General features: G+C 39.8%; 1 protein-coding gene across 7 annotated transcripts in view; it reads right to left on the bottom strand.

Moving 5' to 3' along the window:
- The window catches only part of LOC140491292 (protein CASP-like), a 618,172-nt gene that overhangs the window by 120,380 nt on the left and 479,931 nt on the right, over window positions 1-17,861 (bottom strand). For 4 of the 7 annotated variants that reach the window (XM_072589273.1, XM_072589277.1, XM_072589274.1 and 1 more), the window contains 2 exons: window positions 15,921-16,007; window positions 14,931-15,096 (listed from right to left, as the gene is read on the bottom strand). The exons of 1 other annotated variant lie outside the window; for it this stretch is intronic. In XM_072589273.1, coding sequence (XP_072445374.1) covers window positions 14,931-15,096; window positions 15,921-16,007 — 253 coding nt within the window. The remainder of the gene's footprint in view (window positions 1-14,930; window positions 15,097-15,920; window positions 16,008-17,861) is intronic. 2 more of the 7 variants (XM_072589275.1, XM_072589279.1) reach the window with 1 other exon arrangement.

Genomic DNA, 17,861 nt, shown 5'->3' with positions numbered 1-17,861 from the left:
ACTTTGCCACATCTTAGAGTGAATCGAGGAAACTCTTCAAATCCATGAAAACAGAGGAATGGAATGAAAGGAGAATTTGGAAGGTGTTCCAAATAATGCAGTTGTAGACAGCAGATGGGTACTAAGCAGGCGCCCACTCACCCAACTGGGAAATATTACGTGACACCAAGGGAGTTCAAATGGTTGCTAAAATGGTTGCTTTGGTGGTGGTGGTTGGAGGAGGGGCGGGGGGAATAGGTGCATGAAAAGAGATAATGACATGTTCATAAATGCCTCAGTGAATCATGACTAAAGAAAACAAATATTTAGTTTTCGCTGTTTTTATATAAATATGTAACGTACCTCCATCAACCTAATTGCTTTATTGTGATAGATTTTTGAAATGTTCAAGTTGAAAAGAATTTGTTTTTGATGGTCATTGATGCGATGAATTGTTCATATTAAATCTTTAACTTAACTGTATGTAGTATTTTATGTTCCATCATTTTCTTCAGACATTATTGACGTTAGTGCAATGCAACTGTTTTAAGGGGATTTTTTTTAATTACCTTCATGTAATTTACATTTACTTACTAGCACTTTAGTGCTTTTTGAAGGGATTTGCTCACATATTAATTTACCCTGAAGAGAAACTATAGATTAATTTTGTCTTTCTGATATGAAATAGCAAAAAAGGAGCTTCTTATACTTTTATTAAAAAGGGATTAAGTTTTATGAATCCCTAAAGCAAGACAAATTATTCAGAGTAATACCAATGCCTTTAACAATACCAATTCTAATTAGGCACTTTCTGCTGCGTTAATGCTTTATACGGCTCCTCTGGGTATTCCCATTACCAGGCAATGCAGTGCTAGCGCATAGAGGAATGACGAATGATATCTGGGGACAAACTAAACAAACATAAAATTCAGGCTCCCTGCGGGTCACTGCAGCTGCATCTTAAAATTGAGTTCAGCAGGTCAGGATCTAGTTCACTGAACAGCCTAAATAACATAGATACCTTACTGCACGGTTGAATCTTAGCGACTAAGAAATAACTTCTTCCTATTGTGTTAGATATTAATAGCCTTTTTCATTGTCACGGTTTTATTCTTACTACAAATTGAACATTTTTTTCAAACATTCTTCAACAGTAAGTATATTGGAAGAAATGTTAGAAATGTAATTACTAATACAGATGTTATATTAAGGTACTAAGTGTGACTGATCTGCATAAGCATTTGAAATCGCTTTCTCATATGTACAGTTTAAAACCCATTTCATTTCACAGCCTTACCATTCTAACTAATCATAAATCAAATTGGAATTACCTTGCAACATACTGTTCAAAATAATTAAATCTATGCATTTTTGTGGCAAATATTGCCATTTCACTATCCAAGACAACTCCCCAACTTTGAGGGAGGTTACCCCGTCTTATTAAAAATGAGAATCATTCAGATGTTCTCTCGAAACAGTAGTCAAAGCACAGACGGTAAAGTAGCAGGCAGGTTTCTAGAATTTTCCCATTAGGAAGGGGAATAAACCAGAGGGAAAAGCATTTCAAGCACTCTCACACACTTAGTCCTGCTAACTATGGTGCAGCACTGGGATAGACCAAGCACAGCATCAATCCTGGATATCCAATGGAGAAAAGAAAAACAAAATTAAAGTTGTTAAGTTGGGGGGAGGGGTGATGGAGAAATAATTAACCTTCCACTGTTGAAATACTCTGGGAAGAACAAAGAAAAGGAATGCAAATCAGTTCCTGTTCTATGTTCCATCAGAGGATTATTAAATTTATTGAAGCATAAAGCTGCTATACCCAATTCAACATAAAGATCTAGTGAGCAGTATATTAAAGTTTCAGACGCTTTCCTGGAAAGTGGAGATGGACTCTGTTTCGCACATCAATTGCTTTTTAAAAACGGGTATGAAAATATCTGTAAGCAAGATTCCTCAGAACAAATGTGCAATATAGGTTCATTTGAAAATACAGACTCAGGAAGGGAATTCTTTTATATCTACCTGAGCAGACAGTTGACAATATTTCATTCAAAAGACAGGAAAGGAATTGCAAGTGAAACCATAATTGGAAAAATTAAGGGTGTGAAGAGGAACATACAGCAGACTCAAGTTGTAGGGATCTGCAGTGCTGGGGTCAGGAAGTTACGTGTGGATGAAAACAAAAATAATGAAATTGCTCGCGATTCAGACTCAGTGAAGGTCAGTTGACCATGAGGGTAATAAGGAACCTATTGTAGGTAAGGATGCAACTGATGGCGTTTTGGACAGTTTGTAATTTTTGAAGAACAATTCCGTTTTGAAAATCAGTTTATGAGTATTCTGTTCCTCGACTTCTTGTTGCTTTGGCAGAAATGTTATCTATCATTATCAAAGTCAAAATATCTTAAAGAGTCAAATCATGCTAGCCTCAATGTTTTAAAGACTTCAAACTGTAACAGTTCGTCATGATTGTGTAAAACCTCCAACCTTCTCATTGATTATATGTCAGATGTTTCCAACTGAAAAACTATCCACTATTCAATGATCGCGACAATGTTTGAAGAATGAACTGATACAATCAGAAAGTGTTGTTGCAATGCTCACTATATACGACAATTGCTTAAAAGCAGGACATAACGAACAGAGGAGCAGCACATATTCCATTTTTTTCTTGCTAGCTATCATTTATCAGTATTGTCAGTGGAGCAAATGTACCTGAGACACAAAAGCCTGAGACCAAATGTCTAGGGTTTAATTCAACTTAGACTCTTGAGATAGTTATATATGATGCCGTGGTATTTTGGCACCCTGTTAAAGATTTAGTACCTATCGCTTTATTGAGAATTACCACTCCCATCTCATAACTCAGAAACACTGAAGTCATTTATAACACAGAAACAATATTCAATAGTTCAGAAATAGACCAGAACTACACCAGTCTCCAACAGCCTCCTAGCTTAATACTGCTCTCTGACCTGCAATCATAATATCTAACAATTTTTTAAAAATCAAACAACTCTCACTTCCTTTTTAATCAGTACATATGTAAATTACTACAGTAGTGGTTGTGACAGAGAATACTGATCCACTACATTCGAAGTTTTTTGTTTGCAAACTATCAATTTTTACCTTCTCTTCAATTCTTGTTTCAAGATTGTGTAATTTATGCCCTTTTGATACTATCTCATTGACAACTTAAAAGATAAATGCAATATTTATTATATGGTATATAAGTCTGTCTTTGAAGCTTCACAAATCCTTCAGGAAATAGGGGTTGTCTTATACCCCAAGTATAACATGTCTCAAATCATGATTTGGACTTCGGGACAGGCAGCCGTGAAAAGTGGCTGAGCACAGGCTGATAGCTAAGTTCGGTACCCATAGGGAGGGCCTCAACAGGGACCTTGGATTCATGTCACACTACATGTGACCACTACATACGTACATACACACACACACACACACACACACACACATTCTCTCAGAGACTTAGACCACTCTACACTCATGCACACACATATACACTCTCTCTCACAGACACTCACAACTCCCCCCCAGATACACACATACACACAGACAAAGACCCACATGCACATATATATTTTGTGGGGTGAACTTGTTCTTGCAGGGTTACATTGTACTTTGCTCAAAAACTGCATGCATTCATGTAAACCTCTGTTATCTCACTTTTTAGATTAGAATCAATCTAAACATCATGGCATAGACAGAGAACACAGGGGGCTAACAAAAAAGGTTTCTTACACATGAAAGAAGTGAAACTATCATGGTATTTGAACAGATGAAAGACTCAACAGACAATCAAAGTATTTTTCAACATATAATTTCAGTTACATCACACTGTAAATTTTTGCTATAAATTCTGTGCCTTCGAATTGTGTCCTCTACTATCACCTGATGAAGGAGCGGCGCTCCGAAAGCTAGTGTGCTTCCAACTAAACCTGTTGGACTATAACCTGGGTGTTGTGTGATTTTTAACTATGTCTCAAATCAAGCTGCAACCAGCAATATAAATGCTAACACACTTGTCTCCATTGGAAAGAACTGAGGGACCATCTACCATTTACAAAGCAAGTTGGCAAAGCCAAATTCTCCTTTTGGAGAGAAGGAATACTTTGATTAAATCCAGTTCGTTCTGGTGCCTTGCAAAATACATGTATACAAAATGAAAATAAAACAAATCACTTTCCGTCTAACTGTACCCTGGAAAGGAACTGAGAGTACACCAAACATATTTTTGAAGCCACTGGAAATATTTTGTCCTTTTCGTCCTTGTTTCTTTTAATGTACTGCAGATTAGGGGATTGTTTTTCTGTTTTACACTAATTGACATTCGTAACTCCAGGAAAACTCATATTTTAGCTTTCAAATAAATTGAAATTATACTTGATCATTAATACAAAAACTAATCATCTATTTTACAAGTCAATGACACTTTTTAGACATATATTGAAACCCAACTTAAATTTGAGTTGCATGCACAATATCCCTACCTTGTGTTTCAGTGAATACCATGATCATTGAAAAATTACTGCAGTTACGATAATCTCACAGCCTACATGTTAATTTGTACACACACTGAGCTTTGACTGCTGGATAATTATACAGTTCACAGTTAAACTGCAAGAAACATTTTTCACCCTGGTTAATAATATTTAAAATTTATCTTATTGTACATTTTACAAATTGGCAGCATGTTGGCTCAGTGGTTAGCACTGTTGCCTCGCAGCGGCAGGGAGCCAGATTTGATTCCAACCTCAAGTGTGTGTGGAGTTTGTACATTCTCCCTGTGTCTGCATAGGTTTTTTTATCAGGTATTATGGTTTCTGCGCACAGTCCAAAGATGGTTAGGTAGATTGACCATGCTAAATTTCCCTTAGTGTCTAGGGATGTGCAGGGTAGATGTATTGGCCTTGGTAAATGCAGGGTTACGACAATAAGGTGGGATGCTGTTTGGAGGGTTGGTGCAGACTCGATCAGCTAAATGGCCTCTTTCCCCACTGTTGGGATTCTGTGATTTTAAATTCTCAATACGGTTTCTGCAATTCATTGTTTATGTAATTATAAAGTACAATGATATTTCTTCAGGGCATGATGGAGTTCATACAGTTACAATGCAATTCATTAATTTTTTTAAAAAAAACTACATTTTCAAAATTGATAAAATCCAAATAACCGGAGGGAATTATTACCTGAGAGGAGAGGTTTGGGAAGGATTGATTTAAGTACAAATTAAATGCTGAAACATGGCACTTAAGTACTAAAAATATCAGGTCAACTTGATATGCCAGGTTGACCTATGTCCTGTAATCTACTGTGACTTCAAAACAAGCATAATCTTAAAAGACGTTCTCAAGGAATATCTCTTAACCTTCTCAGTTCCAGTGACAAAAATCCTAATATTTCAGGACAAATGAAAATGTTGCCAATGCTGATCAGGTCATTCAGTATCTGTGAAAAGAGTAATAAACTTAGAGCATTATAAATATAAAATGATATCAGAATGCGGGAAGGAGTATATTGCAAAAAGTTAACATTTTAATTTGCCCATAGATCCTACTTAAGCTTTTTTGCTTTTTGGATTTTTTTGTTCAACTTTCCAGTAACTGTAGAGCTTTAATTTGTTTGCTGCCATAATTAATCAAGTCTATCTTCTTCACTGCAACCTCTCAACTCTGGTAACAGCACAGTGAATCTGCGCTTCACTCTTCTCATGATTTTAAAACTTTTCTATAATGAGACAACATACTGACCTGCAGATCTGGGCCAAAGAAATCAGCATCAATGCCTGAAATAGGTTTTTTAACACATGCAAATTAGGAGCCTTCCAGGAGCTTAAGACTCCCACTTCATGGCTAGATAATATCAAAAGGTATGGCACAAGCAGCATTTGGCAAGTCATATGGATGTGCAGTCTGTTGCAATCTACAAGCAACAGGGTAATTCAACTGTAGCACTGACAGGAGTTTGTAAAACTTTCTCTGAATTCACATTATAGAACTCAGCTGCTGACCCAGCCAGTGCAGTTTCTTTTAACAGCCAAAGGCTGCAAGAGGTAAAATGCAGTAAAATGTGTGAATGGCACATATTGGCCCAACTCGGCTGGTATACATCAAAATGAAGCCCTAATACAACCAGCATGTTAATTTCCAAGTATTGTTGTTTTTCTCCTCAGGGCCCTACCCCACCCTTAATTATTTCTGTTGACAGCTACTGCAAATGCAGCGATTGATTGGCAATTTCACTCCATTGTTGAGATCCCTCAGTTAACCCACAGTTTACCTCAACAGTAATGAAACCCAAAATCTAATATCAGGTTTGTCTTAGCTCACATCACAAGGAATTGCTTGCACCATATCCCAGAAAATGAGTGCAATCAAATTTTTTTGTCAGAACGCAACTGAAGCGTAACTAAGGTCCCTCAGAGGCTAAATACCACCTCTTTGAGTCTTCAGTAATTCTAACCACCTACGTTGGCTGTCATCAGATAGTTTATTATAAATTAATGATCAAATTTAGCATCTCTACAAAGTTCTGCTATCAGTGGAGAAACTCAGCAACCAGGAGAACATAGGCAAGAGTGTGGTGCTGGAAAAGCACAGCAGGTCAGGCAACATCCAAGGAACAGGAAAAGTGACATTTCGGGCAAAAGCCCTTCATCAGGATTGAAGCTGAGAGCCTCAGGGGTGCAGAGTTAAATGGAAGGGGGTTGGGGCTGGAGAGAAGGTGCAACAGGTGGATGGAGGTGGGGAAAAGGTGATAGGTCGGAGGGGAGGATAGAGCGGGAAGGAAGATTGCCAGGTGGGACAGGTCATGAGACGGTGCTGAACTTGAAGGTTGGAACTGGGGTAAGGTGGGGGGTGGGGAAATGAGGAAACTGATGAAATCCACATTGATGCCCTGGGGTTGAAGTGTCCCGAGGTGGAAGATGAGGCGTTCTTCCTCCAGGCGTTGGGCGTTAAAGGAGGGGCAATGGACGAGGCCCAGGACCTGCATATCCTTGGCAGAATGGGAGAGGGAGTTAAAACATTCGGCCACGGGGAGATGGGTTGTCCCGGAGATATTCTCTGAAGTAGTCTGCGAGTAGGCATCCTGTCTCCCCAATGTAGAGGAGACTGCATTGGGAGCAACGGACATGTGTGGAAGTGCAGGTAAAACTCTGATGAATGCCAAAAACTCCTTAGGGACCTTGGTCAGAAGTTGGTGGGGGGGTATGGGCGCAGGTTTTGCAATTCCTGTTGTGGCAGGGGAAGGTTGCAGGAGGGGAGGGTAGGTTGTATGGGGGGGGGGGGGCGCAGGGTGGTGGTGGACCTGACGAGGTAGTTGCTGAGGGAACGGTCTTTATGGAACGCGGATAGGGGTGGGGAGGAAAATATATCTCTAGTGTTGGGGCCTGTTTGTAGGTGGCAAAAATGGTGGAGGATAATGCAATGTATATGGAGGTTGGTGGGGTGGAAGGTGAGGACCGGGGGGGGGGGGGGGGGGGGTTCTGTCCTTGTTGAGGTTGGAGGAGTGGGGTTCAAGGGCAGAGGTGCGGAAAGTGGATGAGATGCGTTGGTGGGCATCATCAACCATGTGGGAGGGGAAATTGCGGTCTTTAATGGAGCAGGTCATCTGGTGTGTACTGGTTGCCCTGGGAGCTGATGCGTGGAAGCGGAAGAATTGGGAATAAGGGATAGAATTTTTTCAGGAGGCAGGATGGAAGAAGGTGTAATCCAGGTAGCTGTGGGAGTCAGAGGGTTTGCAGAAAATGTCAGTGTTGGGTTGGTCACTGTTAATGGAGATGGCGAGGTCCAGGAAGGGAAAAGAGGTGTCTGAGATGGTCCAGGTGAATTTAAGGTCAGGGTGAAATGTGTTGGTGAAGTTGATGAACTGTTCAACCTCCTGATGGGAGCACGAAGTGGTGCTGATGCAGTCATCGGAGGAAAAGGTGGTGAACATAGCCTTGTGATTTTAGAAACGATTTGTGGCTCAGGTTGTAAGTGTGCTCGCTGAGCTGGTAGATTTGTTCTCAGACTTTTTGTCACCAGGCTATGTAACATCATCAGTGAGCCTCCTGTCTCCCTTGCTATTTGTGTCTTGGTCTGTTGTGGTAGGTGATATAATTTCTGGTTGTTTCTGAAAGGTTGGTAAATGAGGTTCAGATCTACATGTTTGTTAATGGGGTTCCAGTTTGAATGCCAAGCCTCTAGGAATTCCCATGTGTGTCTTTGTTTAGCCTGTCCCCGGATGGATGTATTGTCCGAGTCGAACTGGTGTCCCTCTTCGTCTGTGTGTATGGATACTAGTGATAGTGGGTCATGTCCTTTGGTGGTCCAAGGACTGCAACAAACATTACACTGGCAGGAAATGAGCCAACAGGATTCACGAGCATGAATTAGCCATCAAAAGACATGACCAACTATCACTAGCATCCATACACAGACGAAGAGGGACACCAGTTCGACTGGGACAATACATCCAACTTGGGACAGGCTAAACAAAGACACGGACGGGAATTCCTGGAGGCCTGGCATTCAAACCGGAACTCCACTAACAAACATATAGATCTGAACCTTATTTACTAACGCCTCAGAAAAAGTACCGGAAGTGATATCACCCACCACAACAGACCAAGACACATAAATAGCTTCATCTAAGGCTCACTGATGGTGTTACCTAGCATGGTGATGAAATGCCAATCTACCAGCTTAATGAGCAAACTTACAACCAGAACATTGCCTCTATAGTTACGAAGATTTTGATGCTATAAAGATATAATAAAACTAATGTCTAAACAATTGCTTAGGATAAATGTCAAAAAACATTTCACAGAAGAGATTATGGTGCTTGGTGCGTCGAATGGCACAAACTTGGGATGGTCACTATTGGAGATGGATAATTTCTCTGTATAACATGCAATTTACCAGAAGGGTCTGAATTCTGAAAAATGGCAACAGTAACTAGACTCTCTCCAACAGATTAGATTGATGGGAAGATTATAGGGATTAATTTATAAAAGTCACGGTAAACAGGGTTATTTCCTATCAGTGGTACATGAAGACCAGTAATATCAAGATAAACATCACATAGACGAGATTTTAAAGTATTTGAAAATTTGCAGAACAAAGTAGGCCTGTTTGGTCCAACCAATCCATGCCAGTTTTTATGTTCCCCATGATCTTCCTCCCATCCAACATAATCTTTTTCCTTCTTCCTTTTGAGATTTTCCTCAAATATTATTCGCTTCAGCATCCTTTTGCAAGTAATATGTTTTCACCATTCTCAATGAAGACATTTCTCCTGAATTCCTTTGGGTTTTCTTATGGCTGTGTTGTATTTATATCCACTAGTTTTGATCACAAAAACAATAAATTGTATTTTATATTGCACCCTTAAATTAATTAACCATTCAAAAGCATTTCAGGGAAAGTTTTCAAACAAAATATAATACCTAGCCACACAAAGACCTATTATAAGAAGAAAGATCTGTGACAACTAATAGAAAAGACACCACAAAAAGAGGTGAATTCAAAGCCACGGCCTGAGGAAATGGCAGAGACAGTGAAAGAATAGTCTCAATTTTAGTGTCAAAATATTATGTGGAAACATTTTCTCTAAATATAGACCTCTACTGTCAGATCTCAGCTTTGTCCTTTCCAGAGAAATGAACCCCAGATGTATCAATCTTCCCTGACAGATCTAACCTTTCAATACGGTATCAACCAATCAATTTTTACACCTTCTCCATTGTCTCTGTATCGTTTTTATAATGCATTCTTCTTGGACAGTCCCTCAGGGTCAAGAATGATTTGCGTTCACTCTGTTTCAATGGGTTCCAAGATTGCTCATAAGTCCAATATTTTGAGAACATCCCTTAATTGTTCCACTGTCTCCCAGGAGTCAACTGCTGTGATAAAATTGGAATATCACAGTTGCACTGGAAATCTGGTGTCAGGCATATAATGAGATGCAAGAATTGGAACTGAATAGAGAGAATGTGGGTGTCACTGGCAGAATAGAAGAAAGAATCGGTGGTTGTGATGTATTTAGTTTGCTGAAAGCTTTTGATAAGAGGTTATTGCCAAACTAAATTACATGGAATGGAGCCATGGACTCAGAATTAGTTAGCAGACAAGAAACAGAGTTGGAGTAAATGAGTTATATAGATAGGAATGTGGTAACAAGTGGGGCATTGGGGCAATGCTTAGGTCATTGTTGTTCACAATATATATTAATGAGCTGGATGAGGGATCAAGTGTTATATTTACAAGTTTTCTAACAACAAAAAAAGGGAAGTGAAAGTGAGGAGGAAGATATAAAATGGCTTCAAGGTGATTTAGACAAGTTGAGTGAGAGGTCAAACACATGGCAGTCATAGTACAACTAGGATCACTGTGAAGTTGTCCATATTGGTAGCTAAAATATAACAACAGAATACTATTTGAAAGTTACTAGATTGGGAAAGATTAATGTACAAAGTGACCTGGGTGTCCTTATACACTGGTAATCAAAAACATGCATGCAGATGCAGCAAGCAGTTAGGAAGATAAATGGCATGCTGGCCTTCTTTGTAGAAATGAAAGTACAGGAACAAGGAAATCTTATTGCAGTTGTAGGAGCTGGGTGAGACCACACGGGTGTACGATGTGGCTTTTGGATCTCCTTATCTCAGAAAAAATACCTAGCCATAGAGGGACTGCGGCGAAGGTAGCCCAAACTGATTCCTGGGATGGTAAGGTTTCCCTGAAGAGAGATTGGATCAACTGGCGTTCAGAACAATGAGAAGGGCTCTCATTGAGTCACATACATTCTGACATGGCTGGACAGATTAGATTCAGGGATGATGTTTCCACCGGACAGAGGGTCTGGAATATAAAACACAGTCTCAGCACAGGGGGCCATTTCAGACTGAGATGAGGGGAAACTTTTTTTATGAAGAGTGTGGTCGACCTGTAGGATTCTTTACCACAGAAAGCTGTGGAGGCCAAGTCAGCAAATGTATTTAAGAAAGAAATAGCTTTCTAGAGACTAATGGTGTCAAAGGGCATGAGGTGAGAGCAGGAATATGGTGCTGAGATAGAGGATCAGCCATGATCGTGTTGAATGACAGAACAAGGCATGATGGGTAGAATGGCCTACTTCTATTCCTATTTTTATTTCAATGTCCTGCCCAGCGGAGCTGATTTTAAATGAGTACACTTAGATACTGGTCACATTTCTTGGGAGAGGACATTGATGTTGAATGATGTATTGTCATTTGCATTTTACAGTGAATAATATAGCAAAATTCAAATTCAACTGTCACCACAATCGGGCTCTACTTTGAAAAGTTTAAGAATAAAAAGAATGAAATAACAAAAAGATCTAGATAAAAGAGAGTTTATTGTCTTTCTGCCACCTCCACTTACGAGTCCAGAGCCAGGTCACCAATGATACATGCACCTCCACCTTTCCTGCACCAGACCCACCAATGTAGGGAGTCGCCACTCTTTAAGCAATATCTCTTCGTTGCTGAGCCCACTTCACCAACACCAATGCCAGGTCCCGTACTAAACCCACACTCTCACCACAACCTCAAAGTTCCTGGCCCTGCTGTCACTACCGCCTCACTTAAAACCAGGAGTCCCTGGCTCCACTGCCAAGCTGGCTGCCACCTCACCAAGAGTCCTGTTCCAGTTGCCCTCCTCTGAGATGTTGCCTTGCTGGCACCATCATCTTGAAAGGTCCACTGCCCCTCTCATCCCTGAAGGGGTTTTGCTGTCGAAGACCGGGAGAACGTCCTGGCTGCTACCACCATCTCCAGTTGCCAGGAGAAGCCACGTCCACCGTCGCCTCTAACTGCTGGAAGGCTGCAGCCGTTTCACATGTGGCCCACTGTTGCTACCATGTCGATGTCGCCAATTAACCCGCAGCACAAGGAATAACAATTAATGAAAAAACACAAGAGAAAGGAAAAAAGCAGAAGACAATTGAAAAATAAAGAAAGCAGACGGGAGCAGATGAGCCCTAGCTCAAGAGCCCACATGCAGCCTTGCTACTCTGTCATCATCTTTAAGTAAGATGCTGTTGGACTGCCTCTTTTGTTACCAGAATTGAAGGCACCGCTGGTGATATTTCTTCATGCTTTCAGATGCCTGCTGCAGGTTGCCCAAGTCTTCAAACAATTTGCAGTGCAGGGATCACTGCTGCCTGGAGTACTACAAACGTAAGTATTGGTTTTCAGATCCTTGGCCTCAAATATGCTTTTTCTCCATTAGGCGAAGGGTGAGCTAACACGGTAGAGGCTAGAATGAAGTTTCTTGTCCACGTGTGCCTTTGTCAGGAGAATCACAATAATCCAGGAATTTAACATTGACCTCAATCAACAAATTTTCTGGGAGGGCAGGGTATTGATTATTTGATTTTGTGGGAGCTGACTGGAATAGGACCTTACTTTCCACATCTTTCCAGAAAGGCTCAATTTCTCTCATATACTTTGGAGAATAAGTTGACGGTGATCTGGAGCTTATTTTCTGAGTGAGCACAAAGACAAATCAAAGCAGAAAATTGTATTGAACTTTTGAAAAGCTCTGGTTTGATCCCAACTAGAACACTGCATTCAATTTAGATCACTACATTTTAGGAAATTGGTGACAGATGCAAAAGACATCTTATTATGGATGTAGAAATTTCTAAGTTATAAACTGGGGTTGTTCTGCATGGAACAAAGGAGTTTGAGGGTATATTTGTGGAAGTGTATACATTTATGACAGACTTAGACAAGATGGACAAGGAAAATCTACACCTCTTTGGTGAAGTGTAAGTATGAGGGGACACAGATTTAAAGTTTTGGACAACTGTGTGAGCAGTTGAGAAAGAACATTGAACAATACAGCGCAGAACAGGCCTTTTGGTCCTCGATGTTGTGCTGACCTGTGAACTATTCTAAGCTCGCTCCCCCTACCCTATCCCATCATCATCCATGTGCTTATCCAAGGATTGTTTAAATCTCCCTAATGTGGCAGGTAGGGCATTTCACACCCCTATCACTCTCTGAGTAAGGAACCTGCCTCTGACATCTGTCTTAAATCTTTCACCCCTCAATTTATAGTTATGGCCCCTCGTACAAGCTGACATCATCATCCTAGGAAAAAGATTTTCACTGTCACCCTATCTAATCCTCTGATCATCCTGTGTGTTTCTATCAAATCCCCTCTTAGCCTTCTTCTTTCCAATGAGAACAGACCCAAGTCTCTCAGCCTTTCTTCCAGATCAGGCAACATCCTGGTAAATCTCCTCTGCACCTTTTCCAATACTTCCACATCATTCTCGAAATATGGCAACCAGAACGGTACACAATATTCCAAGTGCAGCCACACTAGCGTTTTGTATAGTTGCAACATGATATTGCAGCTCTGGAACTCAGTCCCTCTACCAATGAAACCTAACACACCTTCTTAACAGCACTATCAATCTGGGTGGCAACTTTCAGGGATCTATGTACATGGACTCCAAGATCCCTCTGCACATCCACACTATCAAGAATCTTTCCATTGATCCAGTACTCTGCCTTCCTTTTATTCTTCCCAAAGTGCATTACCTTACATTTAGCTGTATTGAACTCCATTTGCCACCTCTCAGCCCAATTCTGCAGTTTATCCAAGTCCCCCTGCAACCTGTAACATTCTTCCAAGCTGTCCACCACTCCACCGACTTTCGTGTCATCTGCAAATTTACTGATCCATCCATCTATGCCTGCGTCTAAGTAATTTATAAAAATGACAAACCACAGTGGTTCCAAAACGTGGAGTCCAGTTACGAGCACACCACTCGTAACTGGACTCCAGGCTGAATATTTTCCATCAACCACCACTCGCTGCCTTCTTTCAGAAAGCCAGTTTCTAATCCAAATTGCTAAATCACCCTCAATCCCATGACTCTGCATTTTCTCCAACAGCCTACCATGTGGAACCTTATCAAAGGCTTTACTGAAGTCCATGTTCACCATGTCAACTGCCCTACTCTCATCTACATGCTTGGTTACCTTCTCAAAAAACTCAATGAGGTTTGTGAGACACGACCTGCCCTTGACGAAACCATGTTGACAATCTGAAATCAAATTGTTGCTTGTTAGATGATTATAAATCTTATCTGTTATAATCCTTTTCAACACCTTTCCTACGACAGAAGTAAGGCTCAGTGGTCTATAATACCTATACTTTTAAGTAGGAAGTTGCAATCTCCTAGAACCCTCTGCCTACAAGTGGTAGGCAGAGGAAATTAAATGGACACTTGAAGGAAACAAACCTGCAGGGCTTCAGGAACTGAGCAGAGGGGTGATCTGACTGGTTTGCTCCACAGTCAGAACAGTATAAATGAGTTGAATGCTTTTAATGACTCCAAGTGTAGTTCAACTAAGGTTCTATCATAGTTTAATATACCTACCTGTTTTGCAATTCTATTGCTTTAGAGATGAAACCTAATGGTTTGTTCACTTTCTTTTTAGCCTTTTTAACTTGCAGATTTACACAGTGATTAGTGCAGAGGTACCCTAGATCCCTTTACTCCTGTCCCCTGGTTAGACTCATATTTTCCAATGAGTAAGTTGCCTTCTTATTCTTCCCAGCGAAATGCACCACCTCACTTTACTTATAAGGACATTCATTTGTCAAGTATGCACTCTTCTGATTAGAAAGCATTTGCTTTATGCAAAAATAATTAGAATACTTTGCCACTCACAGCAATCAATATTAAATTGACTAATACAGTACAAGTATCACAAGCTGATTATTACAAAAGAAAAATATGTAGTGTATAGGGAGAGAACAGGAAAATAGCTTTTTGAACTAAAAGATACGAAATGTAATTACCCTGTTGCCATGGCTTTGTAAGCAGCCACCAAGATACTGGTCAACAATTCTGTCCACAGTTTAAGACTGCACACACATATCGTCTCTCTGACCTACCTTGTCCTGATTGCTGGACCTGGGATGGAAGCACGCTTTGCCCCAGCTCGCCATTCAGCCACAGCTGCATGCGAATAAAGGGTTCTCGGCCTTTCTGAGTCAATTTACTCCAAGGCTTGGGCCTAGACAGCATGTCACTAACACTCCCTTGTGACAGACCCAAAACCTAAGAAAAAGATCAGGGCATGGCAAAGAAAAACAAAGAATTTTGTGAGTAATTGTTTTCTCCTAATTTCTTTTGGTTTTGGTAATAGAAAATAAGTGTTACAAGACATTATATTTATAAACATGCAAAATGCATCCAAGTGTTGAAAGCCATTTCAAGGATCACAAGTTATTTCGAAGGGTTACTGATCCAGATTTCAAAGTCACCGGCGCAGACAGCTATAAGGAAAGCATCAATTTTCTGGCAGTAATTTGGACCACTGGTGTTATTTATTTCCTACTCCATTTTTCATACCAATTTGTTGCTTTCCAGAATTTCAATTGCTTTTCTGCCTTTGCGTTTATTTCTTCTTTGGCTTCTAAAACTCATTTTTCCCTTCCTTTCTTGTAGTGTGTCAGTCACTAAACAAAATAAAATGGTCTAGTTCTGTCCTTTTTGTGGTAGAAAATGAGTTTTACAATGCAACACTATATTGATAACGTCAAACTATCAACTAGCTCAGTGAAATACAAGACAACTGCTTAAATTATTTAAGCTCCAAAGCCAGTAGATCCCAGACTGCTTACTGCCTTAAATTTATCCAGCCTCTGCATTTCCTGCATAAACTCAGGATATTGTGCTGTACTTGGTGTTATGTAAGATTTTACAATGGCAGACAATGGCCTTATGAAGCAAAACTGATAAAAATGTGTGAACTAGGTATGATTTCACCATTATAATGTTTTACTATTTGCTTTTTTTATAATGTTTATACAATGGTTCTGGCCTACAACATTTCTTGTAACAAGATGATGGACTTTCTTAAGAATTAATCAGGGACTTACCGGAGTTGCTCCAGTGCTGCATGCTCCACTGTGGTCATTTGATGTGGTCGGTGCGGAGCTGATTGGTTGTGTAGTCAGACGCAACACCTGAGTGATGACAATTAGAATGATAAATCGTTCCCTTCTAAGTGTTATCACACTGGTGCTATGACATTGTTTGAAAAGCCAGAACCATTGTATAATAGAAACCACACCTTCTGATGTGGGAACATGAAAGATTGTTTTTCACAGTTCCACCCTCATGTGGTCACATAAAAAACAAACTCAATCAGAACTTCAAACCTCTGAACTTGGTATACCGGTTAGCTGATGATCAGTAATGGAATATGTCAAAGTTTCCCACTTCTAGTGCTGAGTGCAACTTATTCCTAGAGATAGATATTAAATCTTGGCACTGGCAATGGCCCTTTCTCCAGTTAACCTACAGATATTAAACAGCCAGATTATTTTGGGAAGGCAATGTACCATTACATATCAATTAATTTAGAACAATAATATGTTTCCTGCATTTTAATGGCAAGATAATTAGTGCCAGTAATTTGGCTAACTGGAGATTTGTGTCACTCCAAAAGAAGGAATTTTCTGTCTTAATTTTACTGTTGTTGAGGAACATGCGTATGTAAACTTCAATCACAATAACGAAAGGTGTCAGTCCCAAACAGTGCTACATTTGTGGTTCTCATATTGAAACTTCTGGACATTACGTAAATATCTTGAACTGGGTTTGAGCAAGCAGATATACCAAATGAGGAACAATGCAACGATAACAGCCTATTGACAAACATATTGGATAGTCTAACAAAACTGTTAATAGCATTATTCTTTGTAAACTAGCCTGAGCTGAGTGTTACAGCAAGGTTAGCAACTGATTAGCAAGCAGATATTATAGACCTGTTCAGTTGGGAACAGGGCTAGGTTAAAGTACTTGGAACATGTCAGAAAAAAAGAATTCAACAATCCTTAATAACATGGGAATAATGTTACTTTTAAATAGCCATTAAGTAATATCTAAAGCACCTTTTGTTGGAAACATGGTCCAATATAACAATAATAATGTGTTTACACAGGGCATTTTCATGAAAAAAAAGACTGGTGTTTATGTAGCATTTCACACAAACACTAGATATGCCAAAGCCGTTTACAGCCAATTAAATACTTTCCGAAATGTCATCACTGACATAATGTAAGGAACATGGCAACTAATTTCAGCTCAGCAAGATCCTGGGGGTCAGTTAGATAGACTCCTGGTTTGCAATGCAGCGTGATGTCAACACTATGGGTTCAATTTCTGCAACAGCTGAGATTACTATAAAAGTCCAGTCTTCTCAACCTCTCTCCTGGCCTGATGCATGGTGACCCTCAGGTTAAACCAACATCATTTATCTTTCTCATTCTGAAAGAGCAGCTCTATAGTCTGCTAGGACTATTGCCACTTTACCTTTATTATAGCAAGATTCCACAAATACATGTGATATTGATTGAAGGATAAACATTGGCCTGGGCACTGTAGGTAACTCCTTTAAAACACCCAACAGAAAATGTAGCAAAACACTCAAGGCATTTCATAGGAGTGCAATATGATATTTCAAACTGATTGTATTATGAAGGAAAGAATAAGTGATCTTGGTTAAAAATGTAGTTTCGTGCATTTTTGAGGAGGAGAAACAAGTGAAGAATTAAAGAGGTATGTGAGTGAAGTTTGAAGCTTAAGAATCTAAACAGCAATAAGCATTGCTGCCAATAGTCATAGACAAAATAACTAGGGGTTGTATAGTAGGCCAGAGTTGGTGGAATATAAGTCAAAATGGTTGACTCAATGTTTATGATGATTTTTATTGGAAGGAAACAGCTTTTGCATTCTGAACGCAAGTTAGAAATTTTGGAAGGGGATATTAGTCTTAACAATATTCATTAAATTTTCATAAAATGGTTGGAAAAAAA

The sequence above is a fragment of the Chiloscyllium punctatum genome, chromosome 19 (assembly GCF_047496795.1).
Source record: "Chiloscyllium punctatum isolate Juve2018m chromosome 19, sChiPun1.3, whole genome shotgun sequence".
Lineage (NCBI taxonomy): Eukaryota > Metazoa > Chordata > Chondrichthyes > Orectolobiformes > Hemiscylliidae > Chiloscyllium > Chiloscyllium punctatum.
Note: the sequence above shows the minus strand (reverse complement) of the source record. Positions and strands in the feature narration are given on the sequence as shown.